General features: G+C 43.0%; 1 protein-coding gene across 1 annotated transcript; it reads right to left on the bottom strand.

Moving 5' to 3' along the window:
• Positions 1–11909: 11909 nt before the first annotated feature.
• Positions 11910–14790, bottom strand: LOC147436309 (uncharacterized). The gene is made up of 10 exons (XM_086489238.1): positions 14580–14790; positions 14383–14501; positions 14226–14303; positions 14085–14120; positions 13913–13937; positions 13616–13745; positions 13134–13163; positions 12947–13056; positions 12825–12859; positions 11910–12340 (listed from the first exon to the last, which is right to left on the bottom strand). The coding sequence occupies exons 1-10, from the start codon at positions 14686–14688 to the stop codon at positions 12317–12319; spliced, it is 696 nt and encodes a 231-aa protein (XP_086345364.1). The 5' UTR covers positions 14689–14790; the 3' UTR covers positions 11910–12316.
• Positions 14791–15212: the final 422 nt, after the last annotated feature.

Below are 15212 nucleotides of genomic sequence, written 5' to 3'. Positions count from 1 at the left end.
GTCATCAAGGGTAGCTCCGCGTTGTCATTGGAGAAGGGCGAATGGAAGACCAAAAAACTCGGATACTTAAGATTCTTTAAGTATTGGCCGAGAGAGGAATTATTTCCTAAATCTCCCATGCCTTGTCCACGAGGGCGAGGAATGAAGGTATCATCATAGACCACCAACTGCAACAAATTAAAGTTATGAAATGAGATAAGTAGAAACCAAAAAGGTAAGGCAAATAAAAAAGATTACCTTCTGGTTTTCATCTTCCTCAAGTAAGTCCTCATTCCATAGGTTCATGCCGCCCTGACCTCCAGTGGGCGCATTGGAGGTTGAGGCCAAAGATGATGAAGAAGTGCTTGCCTTACCCATTTCTTCAATCCCTAGCTTTTTTTGCACTTCCATGAACTCCTTTTCTGTTGGAAGCATGCACTCATACCTAGCAACATCATTGTAAATCATCACAAGTGCACTTGCGGGGTCAACGAACTCATCGTCATTTACATGGGCATCTATAACAAAATACTTATCGTGCTCAGGGTCAATGACAGCATCATCCTCTTCGAGATTCTGTGCCACAATGGCAAGTCAATAGTCCTCTCGAAGGTCAAAAAGCTCCATAATGTCGTTAAGCATGACATACTGCAAATCACCAATAGGTATGGTAGGTAGAACACTAGTATGCAAAGCATCCTCCTGAAGCTGGGCTCCCTCTGAAACCTGCAAGGCAAGGCTTCCCCGAGACTTGGGCTCTTGATCCTCCCCAGTCTGATCCTCTAGCGAGGCCTCTGCAGCATCAGCATGCTCATCCAAAATTAAATGCAAATATAAACTAAAACTTGCATAATATTCAGCCACTCGACACTTGCGGTTATGAAGTGTACACTTGTAGTCTGTTATCCGCAAGTGCAATGGCAGCTTAAGGCAACTCCTAGAAAATATGTGTTTCTTGGAGGAGTCCGAATTGATATCCTTCATGTGAACAAAACGAACTCCTTGTATCTCGATAATGCCACCAGACGTTTGCTGCCGGTAGGTCTGCTCAAAACCTGATAAGTAATGTTGCGCGGAGACAATCCACTCATGCAAAGAAAAATCTGGATTGAACATCGGCCTGATCTCTGTCTCGCGCTGCTCAAGCCCAATGCAGTATAGAAAATGAGATAGTTTGTCTTGGGGGGTATCCTCAGAGCAAGGCACTTCCTCCTCTGCTTCAACATTGAAGGGGTCCATAACGGAAATTCAAAAGCGAAGATAGAGGAGAGAGCACAACATCCAAACAAAGGGAAAATGGGGGAGCAAGTCATATTTATAGGACTCCCGAGGACAATGATGACATCGATTGACGTGCATCATGGGACCGGCGTGCATCATACAGTCGCCATGATGATTACGCCACGTGTCAGCCACCGTGAAACAGTCGCACCACAATGCGAAACTGGTGCCGCCACAACAGAAAAGCACCGCTATCGCGTTTTGGCGCGACAACTTGTTGTCGCGTCATAACATAACGCGATACGGCCAGTCCAGAGTACTCAGGTCCGCCTCCTCGCGTTGTGCCGCGACGCCTTTTTTGTCGCGCCATGCGTGCATCATGCAATCACCGTGATGATTACGCCACGTGTCAGCCGCCGTGGAACGATCACGCCACAACGCGAAACTGGTGCCACAGCTCCACAAAAGCATCGCTATCGCGTTTTGGCGCGACAACTTGTTGTCATGTCATAACGCAATACGACCAGTGCAGTGTACTCTGGTCCGCCTCCTCGCGTTGTGCCGCGACATATCGTTGTTGCTAGGGCAACCCGTTGGGGCGCTTCTTTCCTCGTCGTGCCACCCCGCGAATAGGCAATGCCACTAATTTCGGCACCACCAATATCGCTTGAGTTCTGATGTGCCACATGGCGCGTAATCATTATGCTCGCACGCTTCCCGTCATACCTCGCAATGTCATGATTAATGCAGCCGCCTCTTCTCATTATACTTATTCCGCTAATATAAACTCCCCCCTCCCCTTTTTTTCTCATCGTTTTTTTCGAAGTGTCTCTAGTCACTCTGCCTTTTTACCCACATCCAGATTTCCATATTTTCTTGTATTCTCCTCGTTCAGGTCATGGCCCGCACAAAGCAAACAGCAAGGAAGGTTTTTCCTGGCCAGTCTGGTCCGCAGGGCTAGGCTAGCTCGTCTACAGTGCAACCGTCAACATCGCAGGTGATTCCGGGCAAGACCATGCCGCAGTTACGGGCAACAATGCGAAGAAGAAGATACGAGCAGAATAGGAGCGTTCTACTCAAACTTCGTAAGCTCCAAAAGCACATTTCATTGGCAATACCTAAACTGCCATTCCAGAGAGTTGTTCGCGAGATTTGCAAGCAACACAACCTAAATTTCCAGTGGTCTCGAAGTGCAATGGGGTGCTTGCACGAGGCCGCTGAGGATTTTTTTGTAGAGCTTTTCCAGGACAGCGACATTCTCTCGGCCCACGCCCATAGGACAACTTTGATGCCGCGAGACATCATCACACTTCGCCTTCTCAGGTTCAGGTATGACAAAACAATACCGCCTGCCGGTATTTTAGACCGAAAGATGGACAATATTCTTAGAATACCACCTATTGACAAGGTCAAAGTTCATGAAGTGTCTGCACAAATGCATCGATACAACACCCGTCTCAACATCGAGCGGGACACAACAGAAGATGATAGTGAGAGATTGGAGCAGTTACGCCTTGAGATGATGGAGGAACAAATGGCAAATGCCATCAGCGACGCCAACGCTGATGATTTGTCATTGCTGTTTCCTTATTTCCATGTTGGCCTTCCTGTGTGGGGACGCATTCTGTATTTTCCTTATCACCCCCACGAGATTGCAATTTTACAGAACCGGACGAGGGAACTCACAGACTCAATCATCAATTGCTTGCTTTGGTGCGTGCTATTCTTTTTTTCACAATAAATTCTTTTAATATATTCAATTTTGTATGACACGAATTTCTTTACAGTTTTGTAGTTTCAAATTTGCCATGGAATATGCAAGATGATGTCGCCGTCCTTGACTCGAACCTCCCGGTCATTTTGACGGCCGAGGATACATCTTTAGTGGAAGTAGTTGACTGGTTCCAGTCAGTGAACATGGATACGGCAAAAAAATTTGTTCTGGCTTATCATGAAGGATACGCAATGTTTTCAATAGTGAAATTATTTTCTCTTGAACTCTAATTTGTTGTGATGACATATGTTTTGCTTATGTTTATTTGTAACAGATCTCATTGGAGTCTTGTTCTCTTACACCTTGAACGAAACCAGTGCTACCTTGCTAATCCATCCCATAGATTTCATGGTGAAGTACGTAGGTAAGAGGTTTTGTATTTTGTTCGACATCGCATAGAATTTTGTCAAAAGTCGCTTATGAAATTTAATTGTATTTTGCGCAGATCTGTTCGGAAGCTTGTGTCTGCTCTTGAATCTTTAACGCAAGATCAGATATATGATAATCTTACGATTATTAGTTGCAAAGTCCCTAAGCAGGACGATGCCTACTCTTGTGGATGGAGGGTCTTATTCAATGCAGAAATTTTGTTAGGGGTCATGCTTGATGGAAGTCGTAGAAGTGTAAGCATTTGACACTCGTTTACAAATTTGTATCTTAATAAGTTAGTAGCTATGTTAATAAACATGATGTTCTTAACGTAGGTAAGAAATTTGGCCGATTATTCAAAGGTTGATGTTTCTTCATTTAGAAACAGAATGATTGAAAACTTAATCAATTGCCCGACCATGCGTCCAGGCGGAGCACGTGATGCTTTTATCCCGCCAGCACCAAGGCCCACGCCTAGGCCTCCGCCGACAAGATACCCCGTGTCTGCCACACCAACACAAGCACATATCAATATCTCCCCAGATGCCTCCCCAACCCAAGCTCCCACCAGCTCTCGTCGTGAAGAAACAGCTCCAGAACCCTCAAACCCCCCACCCAGCACCTCTCCTGCTCATGAAGCAGCTTCAGAGCCCCCAAACCCCCCACCCAGCACCTCTCCTACTCATGAAGCAGCTCCAGAGCCCCCAAACCCCCAAGCCACCACCTCTCCTCAACCTCAACCAACAACCCCCACATCACCGCACGCACAAGATTAAAAAGAGATTATGAAATGTACTTTTGACAAATTGATTACAAGCAGTGGATCGAAATTTGACTTTTGTTTTTATTATGGTTCAACGTTTACAAAATGTTGTGTACAGTTTCCAAAACAATGGGAGAGTGAGGATCCAATGGTGTTTGGTAATGTAGAGAGATGCCTTTGTCGAGTAATCTTTGAGAATAGTATTTGAATCATTGTGTACAGTTAGTTCACTATTTCAAGTCTGTCACGTTGGTAATCTTTGCACAAAGAGTCGTTTTTTCTTGTCTGTGAGGTACCTGCAATGTAACGTACGCGATAAGACATTGGGATACATGAGCACGATAGAAAAATCAACGTATAAAAGTAATACATGTAGCTTAGTACCTTTCGCATGTTACACTTGAAAACAAATTTTGAAAGCAAATTGAGATCGAACTCATTTAACAGATCCTCTCGAACCTGTCTTAAAGTGACATTTGATCTAACCACAACAACTGTAAGCAAATAATTTGAAAACCATATCTCGATGGACATCAAAGGATTAAAAGCATTGTCACTGAAATCTTGATCCATAGCTACCAACTGACCATTCACTCGATGCCACCTCATGTAGTAGAAAGAAACTATAAAATTATGTGATGCTATCATACGCTTGCACACAACTGAGCGCTTGTCAACTTTGCACAAAATGCCTTCAGAATCACTGACATCCCAATTATCATCCAAAAAATCAAGGCAAGTTTGGGATTTGCAGATGAACATAGTTTCTATTTTTCTAAGCTCCTCATCGTGGAAGAAATCTATAAAGACATGTAATGGCATAAATAGACTGACTCGTACTTACCTGCTTGCAATGTTTGGTCGCAAACACTTCAAAATTTCCTGATGAAGCTTGAGTTTAAAACACTCAGAGGTTTTTGAAGTTGGAACTCGCCACTTTGGAGAATCTTGTTGGGGAAGAGGGAAAGGTTTCAAAGTGCCAAATCCATGGACAGAGCAAGGGGCGTTGTAAAAGTAGTCGTAAAAGAAAACTCCCCTCTCTACGAGAGCTCTTCTCGCACTAGTTTTGTACATAAGTTCTCCCACCGAAGCATGAAAAGCATCAAAAATACCAATCATGCACTCAACTGGTTGCCAGTCTTCTTTGTTAGAAGGATAAATATCTGCAAAAACAAAAGATAAGAGAATGGTCACAAGAAATAGTCAACAAAATAACTTGAAGGATCTTTAAAGACTTTTTAGCAATATAGTAGTCACACAGTTTGGTCTATGAGCAGGAAACCCCAAAGGTGACTGTTGTAGTCGTAGTTCGGAGTGCATATATGCATGCTCAATGAGCACCTCTTTCACTGTCTTTCCCGTTTGAGACAAGCGAAAATCTTTCACACGTCCTTTTTAGCTGTTGATGAATTCATTTGACATCCGTTTTCTTCTTCTTGTTTGAAGCAGAACCCAACTACCAATGGTGACTATGGTAGACATCCAGCGAGACCATGGTCTAAGTCAAAGCTGTTGAATAGTTCCACAGATTTAACAGAGGCGGATGGTCGTCGTGGTTGTTTTCCTTCCATCTCCGCATTAGCTGTGAAGTGACACTATGCGAAAACGATAAAAGAAAAGAGGCTCATTAGTTTACACAAGAAGTAGTAGCTTGAAAAGTGTTCATCAAAAGGTGTGCCTCATTGAATGTGAGTTATGGCACATTCGGCGTTCGTCGCTCATGGCAGGGGAATAATTTACACAAATCGCGTCGTATCTTCTTATTCAGATCTTTTTAATAGAAAAAGATATTTTTTGAAAATGCACAAATTTGAGATAAAAATCAAATAAAGTGGAGCTACCGTTGTGGTGACTCAAACTCTATTGGCCGAACATCATTCTCTCTCTAACGCCAAAAAAAACCTTTTTTGAGTCCAAACTTTTCCTAATGAGCATCGGCATTTCCATTGTATTTTTCTACAGTTGATTGATTTAGATCAGAAAGTAAAGATTCGACCCCATTGTTGGCGTGTGTTTAATGAACGGTTTGGCACTCCGTCTATATGTTCATCTACATTGCATGCACAGTCTTTACAGAAGACTAGTATTTTCTAGTCACTTTACATGGAATGAGTATGTTCATGTTTTTGTGTTGGAAGTGGTTTTAGGAATTTTCATCTTCGGAGATTCTTGAAGAAGGTGGAGGCACGACTCTAGACGAAGTTGAAGCATTGAACGAATCTCAGAAGAGTTTGTGTTGCTTTCGGCACGGCCCAAAGAAGCAAGCGTTGCAGACCTTTATGAAGTTCAAGTATCTCATGCCCCATGCATCAGTGGGCCGCCAAAGAGTCCTTTCCAGGATTCCAAAAATTCTTGGCGATCTTCCTCGATGCCATATAGTTCGGTATCAGTACCTCACTTTGAAAAGGAGGGGATGTCACGTGCACATCTAACCCGATGTATACGTGGACAATCTACTTCATGATGTGGGTTCAGTTCAGTTCACCCAGCCTAGATTAGGAAGTGTTTTGGCACTTTTGTGAGTCTATTCGCATACCATGCATGTCCACACACTTAGAAAAGATGCATATCCTCTGGTTGCACACAACATGATCATCGGATTTCCATTAGAACCCATCAGGAGCATTTTTACAGTGCATAGACCTATTTTTCTTATTTTTGACATTTTTCACTTATTATTTTTAAGTGACTTTTTTTGGAAACTAGATAGGGTAAATTTAGCAAGCAAGTACATAATCAAACTAGCGCTAGCACTTTTTAGCAAAAGAGGCAGCAGGAACTTCGATTCAAGAGGCAACTTCTCAGCAAGAACCCCCCCCCAACAGACCTAGCGTTTTTGCACCAGCTGCAAAGCCTAGTGTTTTTGCACCAAGACCAAGATCAGCCCGACGTTTTTGCATTGCAACAGTATGACGACAGCAAGACCACAGAACAGCCCTAGTGTCAGCAGATATCCCGCAGCAGAACAATTTTCAACCCTAGCGTTTTTGGTTTGCAGATCAACCCTTAGCGTTTTGCAAATCTACCGCGACAGATTCACCATATAGACCAGTGTTTTCAGTTTTCATCATCAAGACTCTACAGAACAAGTCCCAAACCTCGCAGATCTCACCTTCCCGTATCAGATCCTCGCTGCACAGTCAGATCCAACACAGTTTGCAGGTTCAGCCCGGAAAACGTAGATTTCAGCATCTGCGTTTTCAACGCGTCGTCGTCGCATCGTCGCCATCGACATCGTCATAGACATAGAGTCATAATTCAGCAGATAAAGATTTGCAAATTTCAACCATTAGCGTTTTCAAATTGCAGTCCGTCTCGTCGTCGTCCTCATCGTCGTTGACATCATCGGCAAGTCCAAAGCATTGTAGAGATTTGTGCAATCAATAGTAGACCACTCTCGCCATAGAGAGTGGGGCCTTCGGAGGAGGGTTTGACAATGTCACAAGACGGGCACCACATGCCAATAGAAAAGAACAAACTGAACAGACTTTTTAGCACTTCAATAAAAACAGAACTGAGAGAGAGAGAGAGAGACGACACGGACACGGAGTGGCATAAGTCCACCCCAGAGAGTATTGGCCCCAAACCTTGGCGCCACTTTCGGTATTTCTTTATATTGCATCAACACAGTACAAGCCGGTACTCCAGACTCTGCACCTTCTCCACGAAGCATGCCAAAGAATGAGCCCTTTACCTCATATTTAAAAGCCCTAGGCCCCAAAAGCAGTTTACAGTAAAAAGCCTTCAAACTCAAAAGCATCTGGTCCAAAAGCAAAGCCAAAAAACTGCCAACGTAATTTACAAAAATCCGTACAACCTGCCACATCATCAGCCAGCACAAAACACAAAATTCCGTTTAGCTTGCCACGTCATCATTCCATCGCAATTTTAAAAAATCTGCCACAAGTCTCTTTTGTGTGTGTGAGAGTCCTGCTTTATATTAATCCTTTATGTCACTCTGGGCCCCATTGGACAAGGTCCCCATAAGTTGGTAGGACTTCTTCTTCTTTTACTTGTTCTTCTTAGGGTTTAGGCTCGTCGACCGGCATCTGCAAGTTGGCTCCCTTCTTTAGGGCTTTGACACGTCAGCAATTTGTGATAGACAACATTCTGGTGTCGTATTCTTCTCTCTCTATCTCTCAGTCTCAGCACTTTCATTCACAGTGTCTATCACTTTGTTTGGGATCATTTGCACTCTCACTAAAGGAACGGAAGGCTCTCCCTTCCGTAAGTAAAAGGAACCCTTGAGCACAGTTCGGACCACTCATCTTGAGCAAAGTTCAACATTCACTTCCGGTGCACCTTACATTCCTTTTCAGAGCATCTTCAAAAATTGCCTGACTTTTTAAATGGGCGGTGGTTAGATGCGACAATCTCAGAGGCAAAGAGAAATGGAGTGTTGATTACTGAAGAGGAAGAGGAGATGTCAAGGGATTGCGATTAGCATGTATATTTTCACAACTTCCTTTTCAAGCTCCACATGATCACATTACTTAAATAACTTTAAGTCTGTTTCAATTTTGTGGTTGCGTATCACAAATATGGAGCTTTATGGTCGTATGGAAAACACTTCAGAGTGCATCGGATCGACGAATAAAGGTTCACTTTCGACAGTGGTGTTAAAGCTACGTCCAAAAAGTAGGAGTAGTGCCAGGGATGAGAATACGGAGATTAACCAACTTGAATACTTTGGCTACATCCAAGAGATCTTGAAGATTAGCTTTAGAAAGTTTGATATTTTTATCTTTGATGTCAAGTGGTTCAAAGTTATTACAAACGGCCCTAATACAACTGTGTACAAAGACAAGAGATGATTGATTCAAGTGAACTCTATGCGGGTGTGGACAGATGCGCGAGATACATTCGTACTTCGCAGCATTGTGAACAAGTTGTGTTCACACTAGATCCACTATGGACATAAAAAGATAAAAATGATTTGTCTAAACCGCGCTGGCTCTATGTTGTTCAAGTTGCTCCACGGAGCAGGCAAGTGTGTGAAGGATTGGACGTTGAGGTCGAAGAGGTGATTCATGAACAAAGTGCAGGGCTGATGGATGATATACGTTTGGATTTTGAGTTGGAGGTCAGTGGTGAGCATATGCCTGAACCTAGAGATGAGGTGTCAAATACTGAAGCTGACACGGAAAGCGACGAAGAAGTAGAGTTTGATGACGAAGATGCAGAAATACAGATTGAGATAGACATTTGGTGCATCGGATCTCATAAAAGATGAAAGATTAACTAATGATTTTTGCTAAAAACTCTTTTTATTAGTGTACAATACACTTTAGATTCATTCATTTATGTTGCAGCTTCGTTTATTTGTTATTTGTATTGATTAAACGTTTCTTCTGTAAACTAACGTATTTTGTGGGTGTTATTTGTGTATGGCCGATGACGACGATACATACTCTCCTAATTTTAGTTTTCCTATCACTCTGGCCGGCATGTCACCCAAGCAGATGGGCTCCTTTTTGACACAGTTCACACCAAAGAAAATCGCAATGGCACAGAACCTTTGGGCAGCACGTTCCTCTAGACCTACTACGGACAACCCTACGCCTAGGACCAGTGTGACCCCTACACCGACCGGCCCTACACCTCAGTCGAGTGTGTCCCCTACGCCTAGGACTAGTGTGCCACCTACATCGACGGGTGGTTCATCTTCGAGACAAGGTAGGCGTCGTTTTGGAGGCTAAGGTTGTGGTTCTACCGATGCATCCACACCACCGAGAGAGCGTCCACTACTCTCTTCAGTAGATAGTTCACCGATTGGCACACCACGTACACCTTGGGGATCACACGAACATAATCCTAGCAAGGTGTACAAGAGCAGGGATGGGGTTGTTGTGGCGAATAGGGTCGAAAAGGCCATGCGACAGAGGATTTGGCAGCTCTGTATAGTTCAGTTTAGTCACTCTATGATAGAGATTTGGGATAATCTCGACGATGAAAGAAAGAGTTACATTGTCGAGGCCATTCAGAGAGAGTACAGGCCGGCAGAGGGGTACGATGCAGTCTTGAATGGCTCGGTTTTGGACGTGGCAAAGGCCACAATGTCACGCCGTCAGTCAGAGGCGAAAGATAGGTACAATGCCGGCAGTCCAAAGCTGGGATGGTTGGACGTAGAGGAGTGGGCGGGGATTGCACGAGAGACACAAGACAATCCTGACAGATTTCAGTAGCAAAGAGATGCAGCCAGAGCACGTTTGGAGTCTGTTGGAGCGTCACATCTTGAGAGTGGAAGCTACGACACGCTTCGACATGAGTTTGTAAGTATTATACGTATGCTTTGTATTGTTGAAAATATATATGTTTTGAAGATTTATCTCATGATTAAACCATAATTTTGCAGGAAGTTTTCGTGAAGCGCCTTCCGACACGGGAGAAGTATGGGTACAAGCATAGACTTGTGACCCTTTTGACCCAGCTGCAGGAGGAGGGAGAGGTCGTCGACTGGGAGGCATTACCCTGAGGGTCTTCTTGATACAAGTTTACTCAGTCATCTTGATACAGTGGTCTTCTTCATACAATCTTACTCAGTAACTGTTTACATGTACATGTTTGTAGTGTTTATGTCTATGGTTTTGCATTCCGTTTGCGATTATGATTGTGGTATGACAATTAGGTTATGGTTATGATTTCGCAATTATGGTATAGCACAGAGGTTATGGTTATGGTACGTCATAGAGGTTTTGGTCATGGTTTGACAATCAAGTTATGGATATGGTTTTGGAATGATGGTATGACAATCATGGTATGGTTAGGGTTTGGCAATCAAGTTATGGTTATGATTTTGCAATGATGCTATGACAATCATGTATTGGTTATGCTTTGGCAATCAGATTATGGTTATGGTTATGATTACGCAATGATGATATGGTTGTTATGGTTATGGTATAATAAGCAAGTTATGGTAATGGTTATGATATGGAAAGTGGGTTATATTTATGGTTTTGCAGTTTTTAAATCATGTTTTAATTATGGCTATAAAATCTTTATTCTGTTGTGCCTATGGTTTGAAATAGAATCCCAATGACCACAAAATTGAGAAAAGCTTTGCATCGATTCTTTGTTTTTCTCATTACTTTCACTCATGTGAAATAGAATCCCAATGACTGCAAAATTGGGAAAAGCTTTGCATCGATTCTTTATTTTTCTCATTGCTACAATATTATGATGCGTGTTTGCAAGTTTTTACGACAATAGTTGCAACATCATCGTTGCCATTATTCAATTACTAGTGGAAGAAAAGACACCAATGGTATTGGTGATATGCTTGATGGTGCATCTGAAAATTTTAGCATAGCACCAGGCTAGCCACATCAACTAAAGATGGCATTGGAGTAAATTTGACCACATTATTATAAGAGTTCTACACTAAAAAGTGTAAAGCACGCCTGCTTGTGTATAGATAGCACAACACTTATATACAAACATACTTAAAGATATGCAATAGATGCAATATGTACACACATGTGCACACGTACATGCCTACATGGACGAGTGTGCTCGTGTTCATGTGCACATGGGTCCGGGTGTGCAAGTAACTTCTGCTGCTTTTGTGGAGATTAAACTGTTGGGGAGAGAGAGAGATGGATGGAGGGAGAGAGAGAGAGAGAGAGGAGGGAGGGGGGGATTAAATATGCCATGGGCTGGTTAAATACATGCAAAGAAGCAAACATACCAATGCCTCCATTAACACCCTTTGCGACACATGCTTATCACACCCTTTACACAGACCGCAATGTCACTCAAAGCTTCAAGCCAGCGAATCCACACAGAGAAGATATGTACAAGAAAGGTCATAATATGTTTCCATTAAGATGAAGGCCTTCTTACAGGCAACAAAAAGTACAGAAACCAAATCTTTACATATCGAAATGGTTTGATGACACAGACCAATGCAAAACTTCAAGTATGATAAATATCTATTAAAGAGATGATGAGAATGTGAACAGAAATAATATACATCATCTCTTCACCTAGATTTCAAGGGGAAGCTTAGCACAATCCCTTTCAATCGTCACAAAACCCGTCCCTGTCAAGCAGCTTCATAGGTGGGGCACTCAAGAGGGAGAGGAGGGGAAGCCATATGCATTCCAACGTACATTCGAGCAACCCAAACTCTTTCGTGTACTCATCCCAGTCAGCATATTTGCAAAGAGCCTATTAGCAGTACATTAAGCTTTGACCAAGTCAATGTATATCTAGCCAGGTCCCGAGGAGGTCACCTAATAAAAATGTAACTTATCACGTAAGTCAACAGAAGGGTATTTAAAGTTCTTAGAACTTACAGAAATATATATACAGAAAGGTATTACTTTTTCAAAATTAAAAAAAAATTACAGATTTTAAAAGAAAAAGGTACATTATATTCTTAACAAAATTCACAGATAAAAAGTTTTACAAACATGTCTTGAACGCACGTGATATGGTAGTTTTACACATAGTGAACCCCCCGAGAGTCAGGTACACCTTAAATTGAAATTTTACAGGCTTGGAAGACGCATTTTTCAGATTTGCCTCATTGAGGACCTGTGCATTACTAGAACTTCAGGTGTTGTCTACAAATCAATGGCAATGGACCACCATGTGTCAGAGAATGCAAACATTAATAAAAACAAGATGTGGGCTTATTTATTTCGATAAAACCCAGAAGTGGTTCTAGGACAACAAAGCAAGTACAGATCAATCAGTTTTAAGATCAGACCTTACCATCCTGTCCATCAAGGTGTCATTCAAATCGGCATCTGAGAAGCATAACGCCAATTAGAAAACTAGCTCCAAAGCCACCTAAACAGCCTTACGTCAATTGTCATTGGTAATTAGACGCTTACTTTCAAAATTAGTCTTGTATGCTACCACCTTTTCCATAATATAAGCGCCATTGAAAGTGCTACCACTGAAGTCAGTTTCCCTCATATCTGTTGAGGTGAAATTGGCTCGCCTACAAACAGGTAGAAGCTAGGTTGGTAGGATTCATCAGCGATGGCATCCTTAATGACAGACTCCCATATCTTTTACCTGAAATTCTCATTTGTGTGAACAGTTTTCCTGCAGGACAAACCAGTAAACATGGCATTCAGGTACACAAAAATGAAACCAAAAAGCACCAACATGGGTAAGCTAGTAGTTTGATTAAGCAATTATGAATATACTGTATACTTAAGAAAAGGCGACTAAATGACTAGCAAAAGCAAATATCATTGCCTCCTCCATTCCATTCCTTCCAGCAAAAAAACATGGTCATGGCTTCATCTACATTAATTTTACAATAGCCATGACTAACAAGCAACCTTAACAATTGAAAACAAAAGCATCACAAATAGGATATCCTCTAGAGATGTTTGGCAGATAGCTGTTGGACTTGTTGCAATAAAGGCCATAAAACCGAATGGCAAGTATGAAGCAAATAAAGAACTCAGATGTTTTGAAAAGCGTTTAGAATACAGACAGAAAATGAAAAACTCATTCATATAAATTGATAGGTCCGTTTGAACAATCACCTTAAATCAGCAGAGCCAAATTGTGCAGCAGATCCTATCCCAAATTCTCCCCGCATGTCAGCCTCAAACTTGTTCAGATCGGCCTCTGCCTGGTACGTAGAGCCTAGAACAGCAACAGCCAGAGCTGCAGCTACACATGAATTTGTCCAAAACTTCTTGTGATTAATCCTCATAACATGGATGTTACCGAGGATGCACTTCCCCCTATTGTGGATCACTAGAGGGTTAAGTATGTGCTTGCATATGAGTTTTTTTTTTTTTGAAGTGGCAGTTAAACGAGTGCACATCGCTCAATACTTGTTCTAAGCTGCAACCGCAAGCACTGCCAAGAAGGGACACTTAGTCAACCATCATGGTGAGTTACAAAATTTCCTTGCCACTACCAAAGGCACTTGGGATAAAGATTATTCCATCAAAGCCGACCACAAAATTCAAGCATCCCCTCGCTAAGCCTTTGCTTTTAATTTACCTTATCTAGAGCATGTTGAATCTTCACAAAATAGCTCTAGTTTGAATACCAAGGGACAGCATAACCTGGAGATCGGCCCTGTATAATCTCTGTCATCTAATCAATAAGCGGTCGCTCCTCAAACCCCAACAAATGAGATACATCTCTAGGAGCCATGAGGAAGAACGAGTCTGTGACGTGTTGGTCCGATGTAGAACTAAGGTAACAGGGAGAAGCCATCTGGTCAATGAATCCATCCACACCAGTCAAACAAGTCTTTGGCTAGCTCACCCATCCAAGAGTACAATTCACCTCGAACCTCATCAAAGACAGCGTCACATATGTCATCGCTCTCATCTGTCACAAATCTGCTGAAGACACAGTAAACCTGTAAAAAGGTCCTTTTCCAATGAAGTGTGGCCCTCTCCTCCTGGAATCCTATAAGAGGTAGATATCAATAAAGAGTGCTCCGGCAGCTCTAAGCCTCGCCTCTGGAGATTCAAGGTCTCTGGCAACCAGGTAGAAGGCTGCTCGGGCGGCAGAGGTAGATCTGTATCTCCACCTCCAAGGCTGCACGTGTGTCCTCCACCATAGAAAGAGAGAGCTCGCTCGAGACTCGAGTCATTGCTCAATGCTCCAATGTCGGTACAATGTACTTTCGTATGCAGCCTCTATATATACATACTAGTATGGCCGGCCGCTGAAGCCCCCTCTCTCTCTCTCTCTCTCTCTCTCTCTTTTGTGCTGGGCACATGAGGCGTTCGTGCCCTGCGCTCGGTGAAAAAGGATGCTCCAGCTCAGCAAGGCCCACCACGCCCCTGCACGCAGACAAACGGCTAGCCACCGTTGCTACCGCAATGGAACCCCCCCCTTCATCACGTTCACCAACCGTTCACGGCGTTTGCATGGCGGGAGCGTTTTTGATTCACTGTGCCGTCTGCAAAAGCTGCTACACATTCACGTGGCGCTCCTTGGTTCCTCCATGCTCTACACCTTGAACATCAGCTGCAACGAACGCTGCTTGAAGGCCCTTATGTGCGCAAAGTGGCGACCAACAGGGTGCGTTCATTTTGCCATCGGACGTGTGATTGAACGTCCCATGTGCGCAACACATCTTCTCTCTCTCTCTCTCCCCCTCTGTTAACCCTC

Source organism: Adiantum capillus-veneris, chromosome 18 (genome assembly GCF_014529385.1).
Source record: "Adiantum capillus-veneris isolate H3 chromosome 18, ASM1452938v2, whole genome shotgun sequence".
Taxonomy (NCBI): domain Eukaryota; kingdom Viridiplantae; phylum Streptophyta; class Polypodiopsida; order Polypodiales; family Pteridaceae; genus Adiantum; species Adiantum capillus-veneris.
The sequence above is the reverse complement of the archived record's forward strand: the minus strand, read 5'-3'. Positions and strand labels throughout refer to the sequence as shown.